Below are 13,364 nucleotides of genomic sequence, written 5' to 3'. Positions count from 1 at the left end.
AGTATGACCAGTAGATTTAAAGCAGGACCAGAACAACCATGTTGAAAATGAGGAAGTGACAGTGTTAGAGCTACCTACTCTAATATTGAAAGTGCTCAATCTCTCACGGCATTGAAGCAGACATGACTTTTCTGTATGTTGCTCACCTGATACCCGCTGGGCTTATGGGTAAGTGATCTAAGCGTTTATAAGAACACTATATATAAATGATGGCCAGTTTTATAATTAAAACAATATTGTTGTTATGTATTGATAGAGTGGTACAATTTCAGTCTACATTAAACATTAATACAAGCCAGAAATATTAATGATTAATGTTGTGGCAAAGACATTTAACAGATCTGTGTTGTTGCTATGTTACTGACTAACCTAAAACTGATGCACTTATTGTATAAAAATGTCAGCTAAATGTAAAGTAATGTGATGATGGTGATAAACAAAATGTATTTTAATGCACTATAAATTGAGTGTCTGTCTGCTGTTGTTTTGTAAGGAATATAAAGTTGAGTGAAATGTCGGTCACAATACGTTGGCTATTTTAAGGGAGAGAAATATTAGATATTCATTACAATTCTGTGTTTGTTCTTCTTGCAGGAATTCAAAGCATAGCTACGGTCAGTAAAGTGTCAGTGAAGGCTGGAGATTCCATCGACATCCCATGCCTATATAACTTGGAATACAAAGATAATGTGAAATACTTGTGTAAAGGAAAATGGTGGGGCACATGCACATATGTAGCTCAAACAAACCAGCCAGATAATTCAAAACCGTTTTCAATCTCTGATGACCAAACCCAAAGTATCTTCACAGTCACTATTCATAATCCACAGGATGATGGTACAAGCTACTGGTGTGCTATCGTAAAAAATCACTTTGATGTCAAACAACGTTTTGAGCTGTCAGTCACCACAGGTATAATCTATTGAATGTTTTAAACACAGTTAATATCCTTTTTGTGGGGGGAAAAACAATGTTGTTATTTGTTCAAGGTATGCCAAGTCTTCACGTGGACGAACAGGAAATCACAGCATTTGAAGGAGGAAGCGTGACTGTCAAGTTCCACGATGAAAATCCAAAAGTAACCAAGTGGTGCAGGCTGGTCAGCAGCAGCAGCAGCATCAAGTGTATGTCAGATCAGATTGGATCCATAGATGGAGCAACAGTCACCATCAACACAAGTGTCTCAAATGTGTTCACCGTGACTATGAGTGGACTGAAGACAGAGAACAGCGGCTGGTATTGGTGTGATAAAGGAGACTTACAGATGCCAGTGAACATAACTGTTACTGAGTTAACCTCAACTACTTCAACTACTCAAACTACTTCAACTACTCCAACTACTTCAACTACTTCAACTACAATAAGCACCAGTACAGCAAGTAAGACACTAAACTTTTTCTATTTTAATAAATTAGATACCTAAACCTGGAAACAATGCTTGTTAATTTTACAGAATAGAATACATTAATTGAATGTACCTTGAAAATGTGTATTTACTTTAACATTTTACAGCAACACTTCAAACCGCTACCCAGAATGCCTCCCTGTTCACGAGTGCAGAGCCACCTACAGTACAGCCCTCCTTCTCCACCGTAATCGGGACAGACGGAGAGAGCCTGCATGATAAAAACAAGAGGTCAGTACTCACAATTACTTTTTAAAGCTTTCTTGGACTTGATCAGATTGTGTACATTTATACATAACCCTCTTTTCATCATCCATATTTTCTAATACAACACACCAGATATGCTGTGTACCTACTCGAAATACTAAATCACATATTTGCACATGTTATTAATGATTTGCTTCTTTATGATTTGAGTCTTTAGCAGTAATGTTTTTCTTATATATATATTAAAGCACATTCTGTAGTCTGTTGTATACATTTAAATTAACAAATAGTGTCAATGCATAGACTGACATTATACATTTTGATAAAAAAAGGTTAACCCTTTTATTCTTTTGTTAAATATAAATGTGATCTGCATTTCTCTTCTAGCTCCACTTTGGTATGTATTCTCTCCACAACCCTCGTCTTACTGCTGTTGGTTGTTCCCACTGCCTTTTTTGGATGGAGAATGAAGAAAAAGCGTAGTAAGTTTGCTGTTAACTCTGCTTACCAATTCAGGAATACAATATGTATTTTAATATAATCTCAAAAATAATGTGTTGTAGATAAGACCAAGACCGAAGTGCCTGTCATTACTGGGGTAAGATTTGTATTTCCAACCATTTGTATAGTGATAAATCATTAATAATCTTACTCAGTAGTTTATTTCCTCTTCATTTTTATTTTCAATCTGCAGCTGCTCTGAACTGTTTAGTCACACAGTGTTATGAAGGGAAAAGAAGACCTTATGTGAAATACAATGTGAACTTTAAACCAAATATCCTATACTGTAGATAATTGCTCATCAGAAATGTAAAAGAAAATCACATTTCCCCTTAAGGGATTACATTTAAAGAAAAATACAAACAATATAGATAACATTTATATAAATGAGCATACTGACATTTAAGCTTGGTTTGAAAGGGGTTACTGGCAGTCCTCTCAGAGACACATACAGTTATCAGTACACATCATGACACAGCCCTAGACTCCATAATGGCATACCGCTGACTTGGAAAGTGATCAAGCTATTTATATTCAAATGAACCAAAACATGTTGTGCGCTAACACAGGAGATGCCAGAAACTGTAACCTAATGATGGAACATTTGAAATGTATCCCAATCCCCCATAGAGCGCAGAAGTTGAGAGAGATCCTGATGTGCACTATGCTACTATTTTTCATAATCCAGATACAGCATCGCAGCTGAAGGTAAACCAGATGGTCTTGTTTTATTTAAAGAAGCAATAAAGAGAGCGCTTCCTTAAAACTCATTTGCCTACGTATATATTTGTTTCTCATCCAGCAGAACAATATACCCGAAGAGACTGTCACTTACAGTACCATTGTATTGAACCGTAGTGTGTAACAAATGGTATGGTATTACTTTCAACAGGCATCTCAATATGTCAAAAATAACTCAAATGGATTGTTATTGTTGTCATGATCAGTCCAATGGTTTTCAGTATTCACTTCTCTGTGTTTGTTTTCTCTCATCAGACCAACCCAGCAATCCCGTATTAGAGACGTGTGGAATTCAGAGACTTTCATTTACAGATGAAGTTTTGTGCAACCCTGCACACATACAAATAATGTGTTCCCCACATGCAAATGTTTCAAGTCAAGAGCAGCACTGTGGCAGTGTGTCTAAACTCTAAAAGTAAAAGTGTGATGTTCAACATTTGTCACTTTCGGTTTGACACATTGGGTAAAAGCAAACATGTCTATTGCAGCCAAAAAAGCAGATCAGACAGATTAAATAGACCAAAATCAGGAAGTGAATGAGTTAAAGGTTTAACTCTTGTTGCAGCTTCTCCAAATATGAATTTACCATCTTGCCATTGAATAAAATCATGATCTAGAAAAGGATATTTTTATAATTATCATCCCTAATCCTCCTTTACACTTTGGCTTTAAACAAGATACTTTACATATTGCTACTAGGGCTACAACCAACACATTATTTGTCTTTCTGATTAATTTTGTCAGAAAATAGTATAAAATGTCCATCCCAAAAGTCTTTCCCAAAGTCCATGTTGTCGGTCTATAACCAAAAGATATTCAGTTAGATTTGATATGCAACAAAGAAAAGCAGGAAATCACTGTATTTCAGTGGCTAAAAATGATTTGAACAATTAATCAATATATGTTTGTTTCAATTGACTTTCATTGCAGCTCAAATGTTAACAACATCTGATTATATTATCCTTGTAATCAATAATCCAGTATAACAGTACAACATAATAATCTCGTATTCAGTCGAGTAAGAAAACTATAGGATTAGCTTGGGGATGTGGTTTACTATTCCCAATGAGCTAAAATAATGTAAAATATATATTTGTTTGGGAACCTTGTGAGAAATGTATGTTTTGACAATGTATGGGAAGTGTAACGTTTCATTACTGTGCAAATAAAAACTGAAAATGTAAAAATGATATCATAACTACATCTAGCCTTTATTATTGTCCTTTGCTCAGGTTTGAAGTTCTCTAATATCCAAGGCAAAATTAAGCTGTAGCCATTTTTGCTTCATCATCCAACTAAGTTATCGTCACGGCCAGACAAGAGGAAGAGGAAGGACGTTTAATCTCTTGCATTTGCACGTTTAGGAAAATCAGGAAGTAGAAAAGGACTGAGCGCATAATTTCATGTAGTTTTGTCTTACTTCACTTCCACTCACCAACATGGATGTCCTTCTCCGAGTTCTTCTCTCTCTCAGCGCACTTGCAGGTCAGTCAGCAGTCATTTCATTTTGTGAGCTGGTTATATCAGATAACAATGGATTTAGTAATCAACACAAAACTCTGTGAACATTTAAATGAAATTGTACATTGTGTTGGCTATATGTGCAGTAAAATGCTGTATTTGCTCTTGTTGCAGGAATTCACAGCATAACTACAGTCAGTCAAGTGTTAGTGAGAGCTGGAGGTTCGATCACCATTCCATGTCTCTATGAGTCAAAGTACACAAACCATGTGAAATACTTGTGTAAAGGATATTATTGGAACTCCTGCTCTGACGTGATTAAAACAAACCATAAAATAAATAAAAGGTTTTCCATCTCTGATGACAAAATACAAAAAATCTTTACTGTGACTATAAAAGATCTGACTGAAAAGGACACTGATTACTGGTGTGCTGTGGAGATTAATGGAGGAGGAGATGAAAGAAAGTATTTTAAACTATCAGTCACCACAAGTAAGTGAACTCTTTGTGAAATATTAACAATTTGGAGGAAAAGCTGTTTGTTTCATTGATATGACGCGACACTCTTTTTTGTTTCCCTTAAGAAACATCCAGTCTAGACATAAGTAATCAGGAGATTACAGGATCCATAGGGAGCCCGATAGCCATCGATTGTAACTCTGGAGAAATGAAGTGGTGCAGGTTGGGCCGCTCCTGTTTGACAAAGTCTGGATCAATAGATGGAACAGGATTCACCATCAGTGCAAGTGTCGCTGGTGGTTTCACTGTGACGATGAGCGAGCTGAGCAAAGAGAGCAGCGGCTGGTATTGGTGTGTTAAAGGAGACTTACAGATGCCAGTGCATATAACTGTTACTGGAAACAACCCTTGTAAGTACAACAAGTGTCAAATGTTATAAGTGTGTCTATTTGTTTGTTGAACTGCTATTTTACTCTACTTATTATTTTATTGGTTGGATATAGCTTTCAGCAACAAGCATTTTAACCATATCATCCAGTAGTGAGCATGTGAATCTCTCCTTTGTTTTTTTCAGATAACAATGGTCAGGATGCAACGTGAGAAGGCTTTGATATTGAGAATTTGCCATTCTAGGATTAAAATATCCAATTACTTTTCATTGTTTGCATTTGTTGATTTACTCCTGCTTCAGTGTGCCCGTGGATCTGAATGCCTACATCATCCCTTTGAGCTTGTTGATCTTCATCGTACTGGTGACCGTGTTCATCTGGTTTATGTTGAAAAGACACAGTAAGTATTTTCTGATCTTTGATTAATCCAAGTCATATCAAATATGTTTGTGCTTTTATTGTTGTAATATAGACTAGTGTGCTTTGAGAGTAACAGAAGTGTTTCCTGTGTCATGTTTAGAGCAGACAAAAGAAGCGGCATCGGCCGTGACAGCGGTAAGAACACCTTTTTTTATTTCAAAATGTTTTCCAAAGAACGCAATAAGGAACTGCAGTAAGTCGAAACTTAGGAGTAGTCAATTGTGGTTAAAATGCAATGTAACGTCTTCAGAGAACATTCCTTACCGTTGCACAAGTTCAGTGGGCGGACCTTTTACAATTGCAGATACACAACTAATATGTTTATGAGATTAAATACAGAATATTATAACCATTTTAAAAGATCTAACTCAACAGTATCCTAATTAGGGTAATCATTCTTATCTTGACTTTTATTTTTACTTTAAAGTACCGATATGTTAGTTAATTTGGTTGAAACTTGGTTACACAAAGTTGAAATTGCATTTCTGAACATTTCATGTGAAGTCTTTTTTTCCCTCTCCTTTAACACAGGCCGAAGAGGAAATAACATACAGTACTGTTACGCACAAGAGAAACACTTCAAGCCAGGTAATCCATCACTGCAGAATATCAAGATGTTACATTTTCATATAATGTACTCTCACTTTCTTTAACTGTACTGCATATTCTACACACACACTGACTGTCACTGTTTTTATTAATTTATTTAATTGTTAGTCTCACTGGATTTATGGCACTTTTCTAATTTAGAAAAACATCCTTTTCTGTTTTTCTTTCATTTTTTTCATTCTTTTTTTCAACAGGTTGAAGCGAATTATGAGAACGTCACATACAGCACATTGGCTTAGCTCCAGCACAGCTTAGCATATTTAACCACTGCTTGTCTATTTATCTTGTAAACTAGTCTGGTTATTGGTATTATTTGGAGATAACATTACTAAGAAGCATTTCCCTGTGTTTGACGAAACTGTTGTCAACATGTTAACAGTATTATTTGTTAGGCCTAATGCACACAATAGCAAGTCGTCTTGACTCAAAGTGCATTTACAAACATTTGTAATTATATTTAATAACATGTAATCTCCTGTCCTTGTTTCAAATTTCAATGTGTAAATGTTTCTAACTGTACTATATTAATAATATTCATTATTATATTGTCATAATATTCAATATCATATTGTCTTGAAATACCAACCACTGCTTATGTGCTGCCATCAGACATCCTGATGGTATAAAACCACTGGAAATTTTAAAATAGCACAATACTGCCACCTAAAGTGTCAAATCAGTTCATATCTTGTAATGTTCAAAGCTTCCCTTTTATAGAGTTGCTTTTCAGTTTACAAGTCAGTTTGTATTGTAAGGTCAAATGAATAATGGTTGAATTAAATTGAGCTGCTTCAGTTTCAGAGTCCTGGTATTGTGCATGCTACCTCACTGTAACACAGTCATGGACTTTTTGGATACATGAAAAGAACCTTTACTAATGTTACAATCTGCATTTTTCAAGTCAAAATAATAATAATAATTTAGATTTGTATAGTGCCTTTAAAGAAACCCAAGGACACTTTACAATGGAAGATAGAATAACTAAGTAATAATAATCATAATAATAATCACACAGACAACAGGTTGAAAAACAGGTTGCTGGGTACTGCATTTTAGCTGGGGCCGAAAATGGCTGCTTTGAAAAAAGACAGTTTCCAATTCATCCATTTTAATTCTCACAAACCGTTTCCAGGCTTTAGTTTGCAAGACATGTTGTGTCAGAGGAAATGGGTTTTACATTACATTACATGTCACTTGTTGCAGTGGGGTTTGAACCTGTGCTCCCCTGATCCGAACACCAAGGCTCTATCCACTGCGCCACACGCCTTTTTACTAATCCACATCTTCTAATTGAAGAATATCTTCATCAATGGACACCATGTAAAGCATAATAATGCTTTACAGACACCTTATGTGAGGAACTCACTTAAAAAGAAGAACGATTGTAACAGAGTTGCATGTAAAAGATTAGGAAATAGAAATGCTTGTCACTGCCTTGGGTCCTGTGTGTGTTGTCTGACTGCTCACTCACCGACATGGCTGTTCACCTCAGACTTCTTCTCATCCTCGCTGGACTCACCGGTCAGTAACTGGTCATTTTAAAAATGGTTGAGCCAATACACATGTCAGTAGATGACACAAAAAGGCAGGCGTTTGTTGGGTTACAATGTTTTATTTCATACAAATACAATTTAGTATGTCAAAACTGAATGTGAATGCGTATATATCAGTTAAAAGGCTGTATGTATTCTTGTTGCAGGAATTCACACCATTACTCAAATCAGTGAAGTGTCAGTGAAAGGAGACATTCCATCACTATCCCATGTCTCTATGACCTGCAACATAGAAATCAAGTTAAATATTTATGAAAAGGAGGATCTTGGTTGTCTTGCTGTACTAAAGTCCGGACTGATTCACAACGTAGCTCAAGAAAGTTTTCAATCTCTGATGATAAAATCCTAAAAATCTTCACTCTGACCATAAATGATCTGAAACATAAGGATATTGATTATCACTGGTGTGTTGTGGAGATTGATGGAGGGGCAGATGTCGGGGGCACATTTCACCTGTCAGTCACAGGTAAGAGACCTTAAAGCATCTTTCAGCACATTTTAAATCCTTAATCCTGATATTTTACAATGAGATGGATAAAAGAGATTGATTTTCTTTATTGTTAATCTCAACGCTTAAATCCTTCGATCTTTCTCCTCCTGAACAATCAGGATATTGAACGTGTGCATGAGTTCTCAAAGTCAATTATGGTAGAAAATCCCTAAGAAGGGTCATAATTCTGCAACAAAAATGTTTTATTAAAAGTAGTGAGATACAATCATAAGACCTTGTTCTCTACCAGATGTAACTTCTGTAGATGCAACACATGTCAATCTACAAATCTATTGCATGTCAAGTCATTAGGCTACCTATCAATCTATATTGAATGTGTTCTCCCTTAAGGTAGACCACATCTCTATATGGATCATCAGGAGATTACAGGATTCAAAGGAGATAATATAAACATAAAGTGTTACTATCAAAACTCTGGAGAAAGGAAGTGGTGCAAGCTGGGCGGCTCCCGTGACACGGTCTGGATCAATAGATAGAACAAGAGTCGACATCAATGTGAGGTTGCACTCTGTTTTCACTGTGACGATGAGTGATCTGAGGACAGAGAGCAGTGGCTGGTATTTGTGCGTTAAAGGAGACTTACAGATGCCGGTGCATGTCACAGTTACTGACAGACCCACTAGTAAGTATACAATGTATGCTAAGTACAGCCATTTGAAAATGTCAAACCCTAACCCTATCCTTAGAAGGATACGTATCTGCCATATACCTTTACTAATCATTGTTCTGTCATGAATTACACTCCCAACAACAAGACTTCCAACCACTCTCAATCACATCCACCCAGACAAAGCTATTACCACAGTCAAGAATGAACAGTACAGGTCAAAAAGCAATGGCCATTTTATGGTCAAATTAAACTCATTGTAAAGCACTCTTTGCCTTTTTAAATACATTATTTATATCTGAGACCAATATGTTGAAACTAAAACAGGGTATAATACTGTATTTCAAATAATTGGTGTTGTGTGCGCATACATGTATTCCGCAGGGCTTCATTTGACATAGAGAGCCTCATCATCAGTCTGATTGTGTTGATCTCCGTTGTAATTGTGGCCTTGCTTATCTGGTTCATGTTGAAAAAACCCAGTAAGTCAAAGTCTGAAGAACATCCTATTCTTGACAAATACTTTTCTATTTTTAAAATATATTTCCTTTGAGTTTCGATTGAAGTGCACTGTTCATTTGTCATCATTCTGTTTCACTTTTAGAATGGAATAAAGCAGAATCATCAGATGCAACACCAGTAAGATATAAATACAATTCTCAATGAATGCATGGTATTTTTATCTTATGTATTTATTTCAAATGGCTCCTGTGGGTATTGTCCACAGTATGAAAAGTATTACATGTCTTATATAATAATGTAATATAAAGCGCTAAATAAATACCATGAATTATTATGTATTAGGCTATAAAGATTTACAGCGTAGAGATACAAGTGCATTAATGGTCATTTTTGCTTCAGTGATTTCAATATAATTGTAAAAGTAAACCAGTTCGTAACATTTTTAAAAGAAAATACTGTTACTTTTGAGTGCACTGCAACTGTATGTTGTAGCAGAATCTAATTTAATAAACTGGAGATATGTTTTATTTTATGCTTTTTGAAACTGTATAGAGCAGGATTTGAGAACGTCCTTTTCTCCTCCAACACAGGCTGAGGAGGAAGTCATCTACTGCAATGTTAGGCCCAAGAGAAAGTCTTCAAGCCAGGTAATATCTCACACAATGCAGTACATTTCCAGAAGAGTATAGTCTTTGAGAGTATAGGTTTTGAAAGACACTTCCTTCTTCAAAACAGACTGAAGAGGACGTAACATATTTGTAATGTTGGAATCGTGACGAAAACATCAAGCCAGGTAACACCAACACTAAACATTATGCCATTACAATAGTTGCATTTTAATAGTGTAAAAAGTAGGGATCGACCGATATGGCTTTTTCAAGGCCGATACCGATTATTAGTAATCAAGGAGACCGATAACCGATATTTGGAACCGATATACATTTGCAGTAAAATCAGAAAATCTATAGTGTCAAAATATAGAATAACACAAACTCCAACACAACACAACTTCTTTGAAATGCATTTAAGCATATATTATCTTTTTACTAAAAAGAGGGTGCCATGTCGTTTTGTTGTGAATTGTTTGGCCCTTAAACCATGACAAGTGCAGATTAAAAAAAGAATAGTTGATGGAAAGTGTTTTATTTATTGTTTAATAGCTGTCCCCTATCCAGAGGTCATACTGTATGCTAGTGATGTGGACGTGACGTACAGATTCCCATAAAGCAACAGAATGTAAACACTTTCTTCCCTTTTTATACATATAAAAAAATGTTTCTCACTTCTCTTTTAGTTATTTCCATCCATTTTGTTTGAACATTTCAAAATGGTTATTCGTCAAATGTTAACACTTTCAACTTGTCTTGACTGAATTTCTAATCATAATGTTGCTTCTGTTCTCCAGGTTGAAGCAGAAGATGATGATGTTACGTACAGCACGTTGGCTCAGCACTAACAGAAAATGAAAATGTTTGTCTGTTAATCTTTTTATCTCTCTGCGAGCAGACAGCTACTTTTAGTAGACGAGAGTGTTACACGTCATCGTCTGCTTTTATCATTTGGTTGTGCAGAAACTTCTTCTCCTTTGTATCACTAGTTGTCTCACCTTTCTTTAACCCTCCCTTTCATACACAAACATTGACAACTATGCAGATATTTTACTATATTTGTATTCATGCGTTAATCTCAGAACATTTAGTTATATTTAGCTTTTCGAGAAACCACCCATTAGAATCTAACTCAATACAGCTAAATGAATCGTCTCTTATGCCACATTTCTACGGAGGAATCTGTGGTTTTCTAGCCTTGTGGTTGCTCAAAAGGGTTTATTTTTTACTCAGTCAGACATCCACTTTCTTGAACCACAAGGCTAAAAAACCACAGATATGTAAAGTATACAAAAGTTGAATATGTAAAGTGTTTTAAGTGCTCTGGTGAGCTTGCTGTTTTGTATACATATAACTCTAAAAGGACCAAGGTGCATATAATTTCTTAGGATGTTTCAACAGCTTTTACCAATTAGTTTTTTACATACTGTGTGTTTCTGTCCTTCACTTTGGATAGAAGGAAACAATAAGCATACTTATTTGTTCATGATATTTCTGATACTCAACTCAGTTACGTTAAACAAATGCAAATCGTATTAATCATTTGATGTTGTTACTAACATTCTTTAAATAAATCCAACTTGAGTGATGATTTGTTGTATTCATGACGCTACACTGAGGCTATTATTGCTTTAGATATTGTTTAACTGCATATATATAACAATTAACCAATCACAGCCAACGTATTCACTGTAGGAGGTACCCAGATTTGAACGTTTTCATATTTAGAAAATAAGGAAGTAGACCATCATCATTTTTCTTTTTTAGCTCACACACGGACATGGCTGTTCACCTCAGCTTCCTTCTCATTTTGACTGGACTTACAGGTCAGTGACAGAAATCATTTTAAATGTGTGAAAATTGCATCATATTCTTTTAACGGTCAGAAGATGATGATTAAGAAAAATGTCAATTAAACTAACATTCTCCACTTTTGTCTTTCATTTATAATTACGACAAAAGTGACCTAATATTTAAAACTGCGATTAACATCTAAAATATGCAGAGAAAACATTTAAAATAATTTGCTCTTGTTGCAGGAATTCACGGCATAACTACCGTCAGTAAAGTGTCAGTGAGAGCTGGAGGTTCGATCACTGTCCCATGTCTCTATGACTCGAAACATATAAACAATGTGAAATACTTGTGTAAAGGACCTCGTTGGGACTTCTGCTCTTATGAAGTTAAAACAAACAAACAAACCAAGCAGTTCAGGAAAGTTTTTGATCTCTGATGACAAAAAACAAAGAGTCTTCACTGTGACTATAAATGACCTGACTGAAGAGGACACTGCATATTACTGGTGTGCTGTGGAGATTAAAGATGGAGCAGATCTCAAAGAGTATTTCCACCTGTCAGTCACTGCAGGTAAGAGCCCAATTATGCCTTTTCAAATCTTTTGTGAAATATCAACACTTTAATATTACAATCACCTCATTTTCTCAAATAACGTATTCACCAGATGTAAATATATGCCAAACAAATTTGAAACATCAGCAGCATGTACTAACCACGCTGCTCACAAGTTTCAATGAATGATGTTCTCCATCAAGGTACACCCAGTCTCTACGTGGCTCAGCAAGAGATTACAGGATTTAAAGGAGATAACATAAACATCAAGTATCACTGTCAAAACTCTGGAGAAAGGAAGTGGTGCAGGCTCGGCGAGTCCTGTGTGACATGGTATGGATCAATAGATAGAGCAAGAGTCGACATCAGTGCAGTTCTCACTGTGACTATGAGCGGACTGAGGACAGAGAGCAGCGGCTGGTATTGGTGCGTTCAAGGAGACTTACAGATGCCCGTGCACATAACTGTTACTGAGAAACCTACAACTATTAAGTACTAAAAGTAATTATAAAATTGTAAATATTTGTCAAGTAAATTAATGTAAGAATGTTTAATTCAATCTAGATTAAATATTAGCATTTATTATTGTGGTTTTGCTCCAGTAGTTATATACACATATAATTATATTTACAGTTGCAGCAACAAGCCAACCACCTTGACACCCACCTCCAAACCTGTGAATCACACCTCTAGTATTGCAGAACAAAGACTTTCCACTGTTGAGGTTGAGCAGCAAAGGTGAGAAGCCTACATTTTTGGACTGTTGGCAAACTGTCATTTGCATTGTGTTTTCTTTGATTTATTTATATCTGCTGCAGTGTTTCAGTAAACTTGATAGTCTTTATCATCCCGTTGGGCTCGCTGATCTTCATTGTAACGGTTGCCTCGTTCATCTGCTTAATGTTCAAAAGACACAGTAAGTATATGCCTACAATTGTTTGTAAAACATCAATATATTAACGATCATGCAGACTATTTGTGTGTTATTATCAGTAAAAATTCTTTATAATCAGTGGCGAGCCGTCAGGGCCCTCTAGGCCTAAGATATTCTAAGAAATAATATTTGAAAACATTAAAAAAAT

The 13,364-nt window shown here is 35.7% G+C and overlaps 3 protein-coding genes and 1 long non-coding RNA gene across 7 annotated transcripts; all 4 read left to right on the top strand.

Moving 5' to 3' along the window:
• The first annotated feature begins 112 nt into the window (after nt 1-112).
• On the top strand, nt 113-4,144 carry LOC117459326 (CMRF35-like molecule 8). 4 transcript variants are annotated; one of them, XM_034100093.1, is made up of 10 exons: nt 113-168; nt 595-614; nt 831-912; nt 990-1,379; nt 1,513-1,636; nt 2,000-2,094; nt 2,176-2,210; nt 2,744-2,821; nt 2,916-2,984; nt 3,110-4,144. In XM_034100093.1, exons 1-9 carry the CDS (start codon nt 123-125, stop codon nt 2,976-2,978), a joined length of 933 nt encoding a protein of 310 aa, XP_033955984.1. In that variant the 5' UTR covers nt 113-122; the 3' UTR covers nt 2,979-2,984; nt 3,110-4,144. The 4 variants fall into 4 exon arrangements, with proteins under 4 accessions (XP_033955984.1, XP_033955983.1, XP_033955982.1 ...); XM_034100092.1 differs by having other exon boundaries at nt 128-168; nt 595-912; nt 2,919-2,984; XM_034100091.1 differs by having other exon boundaries at nt 128-168; nt 595-912.
• Nucleotides 4,145-4,211: 67 nt separating this feature from the next.
• Nucleotides 4,212-6,987, top strand: LOC117459327 (polymeric immunoglobulin receptor-like). The gene is made up of 8 exons (XM_034100096.2): nt 4,212-4,339; nt 4,490-4,807; nt 4,900-5,184; nt 5,349-5,370; nt 5,466-5,563; nt 5,684-5,718; nt 6,115-6,171; nt 6,387-6,987. The coding sequence occupies exons 1-8, from the start codon at nt 4,294-4,296 to the stop codon at nt 6,429-6,431; spliced, it is 906 nt and encodes a 301-aa protein (XP_033955987.1). The 5' UTR covers nt 4,212-4,293; the 3' UTR covers nt 6,432-6,987.
• A 2,912-nt stretch (nt 6,988-9,899) lies between these two features.
• Nucleotides 9,900-11,501, top strand: LOC117459329 (uncharacterized). The gene is made up of 3 exons (XR_004553514.1): nt 9,900-9,972; nt 10,061-10,118; nt 10,731-11,501. It is a non-coding gene; the product is annotated as an uncharacterized lncRNA (long non-coding RNA).
• Nucleotides 11,502-11,713: 212 nt separating this feature from the next.
• LOC117459421 (polymeric immunoglobulin receptor-like) lies at nt 11,714-13,274 on the top strand. Its single transcript, XM_034100201.1, has 6 exons — nt 11,714-11,759; nt 11,973-12,080; nt 12,184-12,300; nt 12,486-12,708; nt 12,916-13,020; nt 13,101-13,274. Exons 1-6 carry the CDS (start codon nt 11,714-11,716, stop codon nt 13,240-13,242), a joined length of 741 nt encoding a protein of 246 aa, XP_033956092.1. The 3' UTR covers nt 13,243-13,274.
• The last annotated feature ends 90 nt before the right edge of the window (nt 13,275-13,364 follow it).

The sequence above is a fragment of the Pseudochaenichthys georgianus genome, chromosome 15, assembly GCF_902827115.2.
Source record: "Pseudochaenichthys georgianus chromosome 15, fPseGeo1.2, whole genome shotgun sequence".
Classification (NCBI taxonomy): Eukaryota; Metazoa; Chordata; class Actinopteri; order Perciformes; family Channichthyidae; genus Pseudochaenichthys; species Pseudochaenichthys georgianus.
The sequence above is the reverse complement of the archived record's forward strand: the minus strand, read 5'-3'. Positions and strand labels throughout refer to the sequence as shown.

What these genes read in the sequence shown, in the direction of transcription:
- LOC117459326 (XM_034100091.1), top strand. An exon ending in CTGCATGATAAAAACAAGAG is followed by an intron (nt 1,637 to 1,999) that starts GTCAGTACTCAC and finishes TTTCTCTTCTAG; the next exon opens with CTCCACTTTGGTATGTATTC. An exon ending in ATACAGCATCGCAGCTGAAG is followed by an intron (nt 2,822 to 2,915) that starts GTAAACCAGATG and finishes TTTCTCATCCAG; the next exon opens with CAGAACAATATACCCGAAGA.
- LOC117459327 (XM_034100096.2), top strand. Translation starts at nt 4,294, where the DNA reads ATGGATGTCCTTCTCCGAGTTCTTCTCTCTCTCAGCGCACTTGCAG. An exon ending in AACAATGGTCAGGATGCAAC is followed by an intron (nt 5,371 to 5,465) that starts GTGAGAAGGCTT and finishes CTCCTGCTTCAG; the next exon opens with TGTGCCCGTGGATCTGAATG. An exon ending in GTTTATGTTGAAAAGACACA is followed by an intron (nt 5,564 to 5,683) that starts GTAAGTATTTTC and finishes TGTCATGTTTAG; the next exon opens with AGCAGACAAAAGAAGCGGCA.
- LOC117459421 (XM_034100201.1), top strand. Translation starts at nt 11,714, where the DNA reads ATGGCTGTTCACCTCAGCTTCCTTCTCATTTTGACTGGACTTACAG. An exon ending in CATTTTGACTGGACTTACAG is followed by an intron (nt 11,760 to 11,972) that starts GTCAGTGACAGA and finishes CTCTTGTTGCAG; the next exon opens with GAATTCACGGCATAACTACC. An exon ending in GAGAGCAGCGGCTGGTATTG is followed by an intron (nt 12,709 to 12,915) that starts GTGCGTTCAAGG and finishes TTATATTTACAG; the next exon opens with TTGCAGCAACAAGCCAACCA.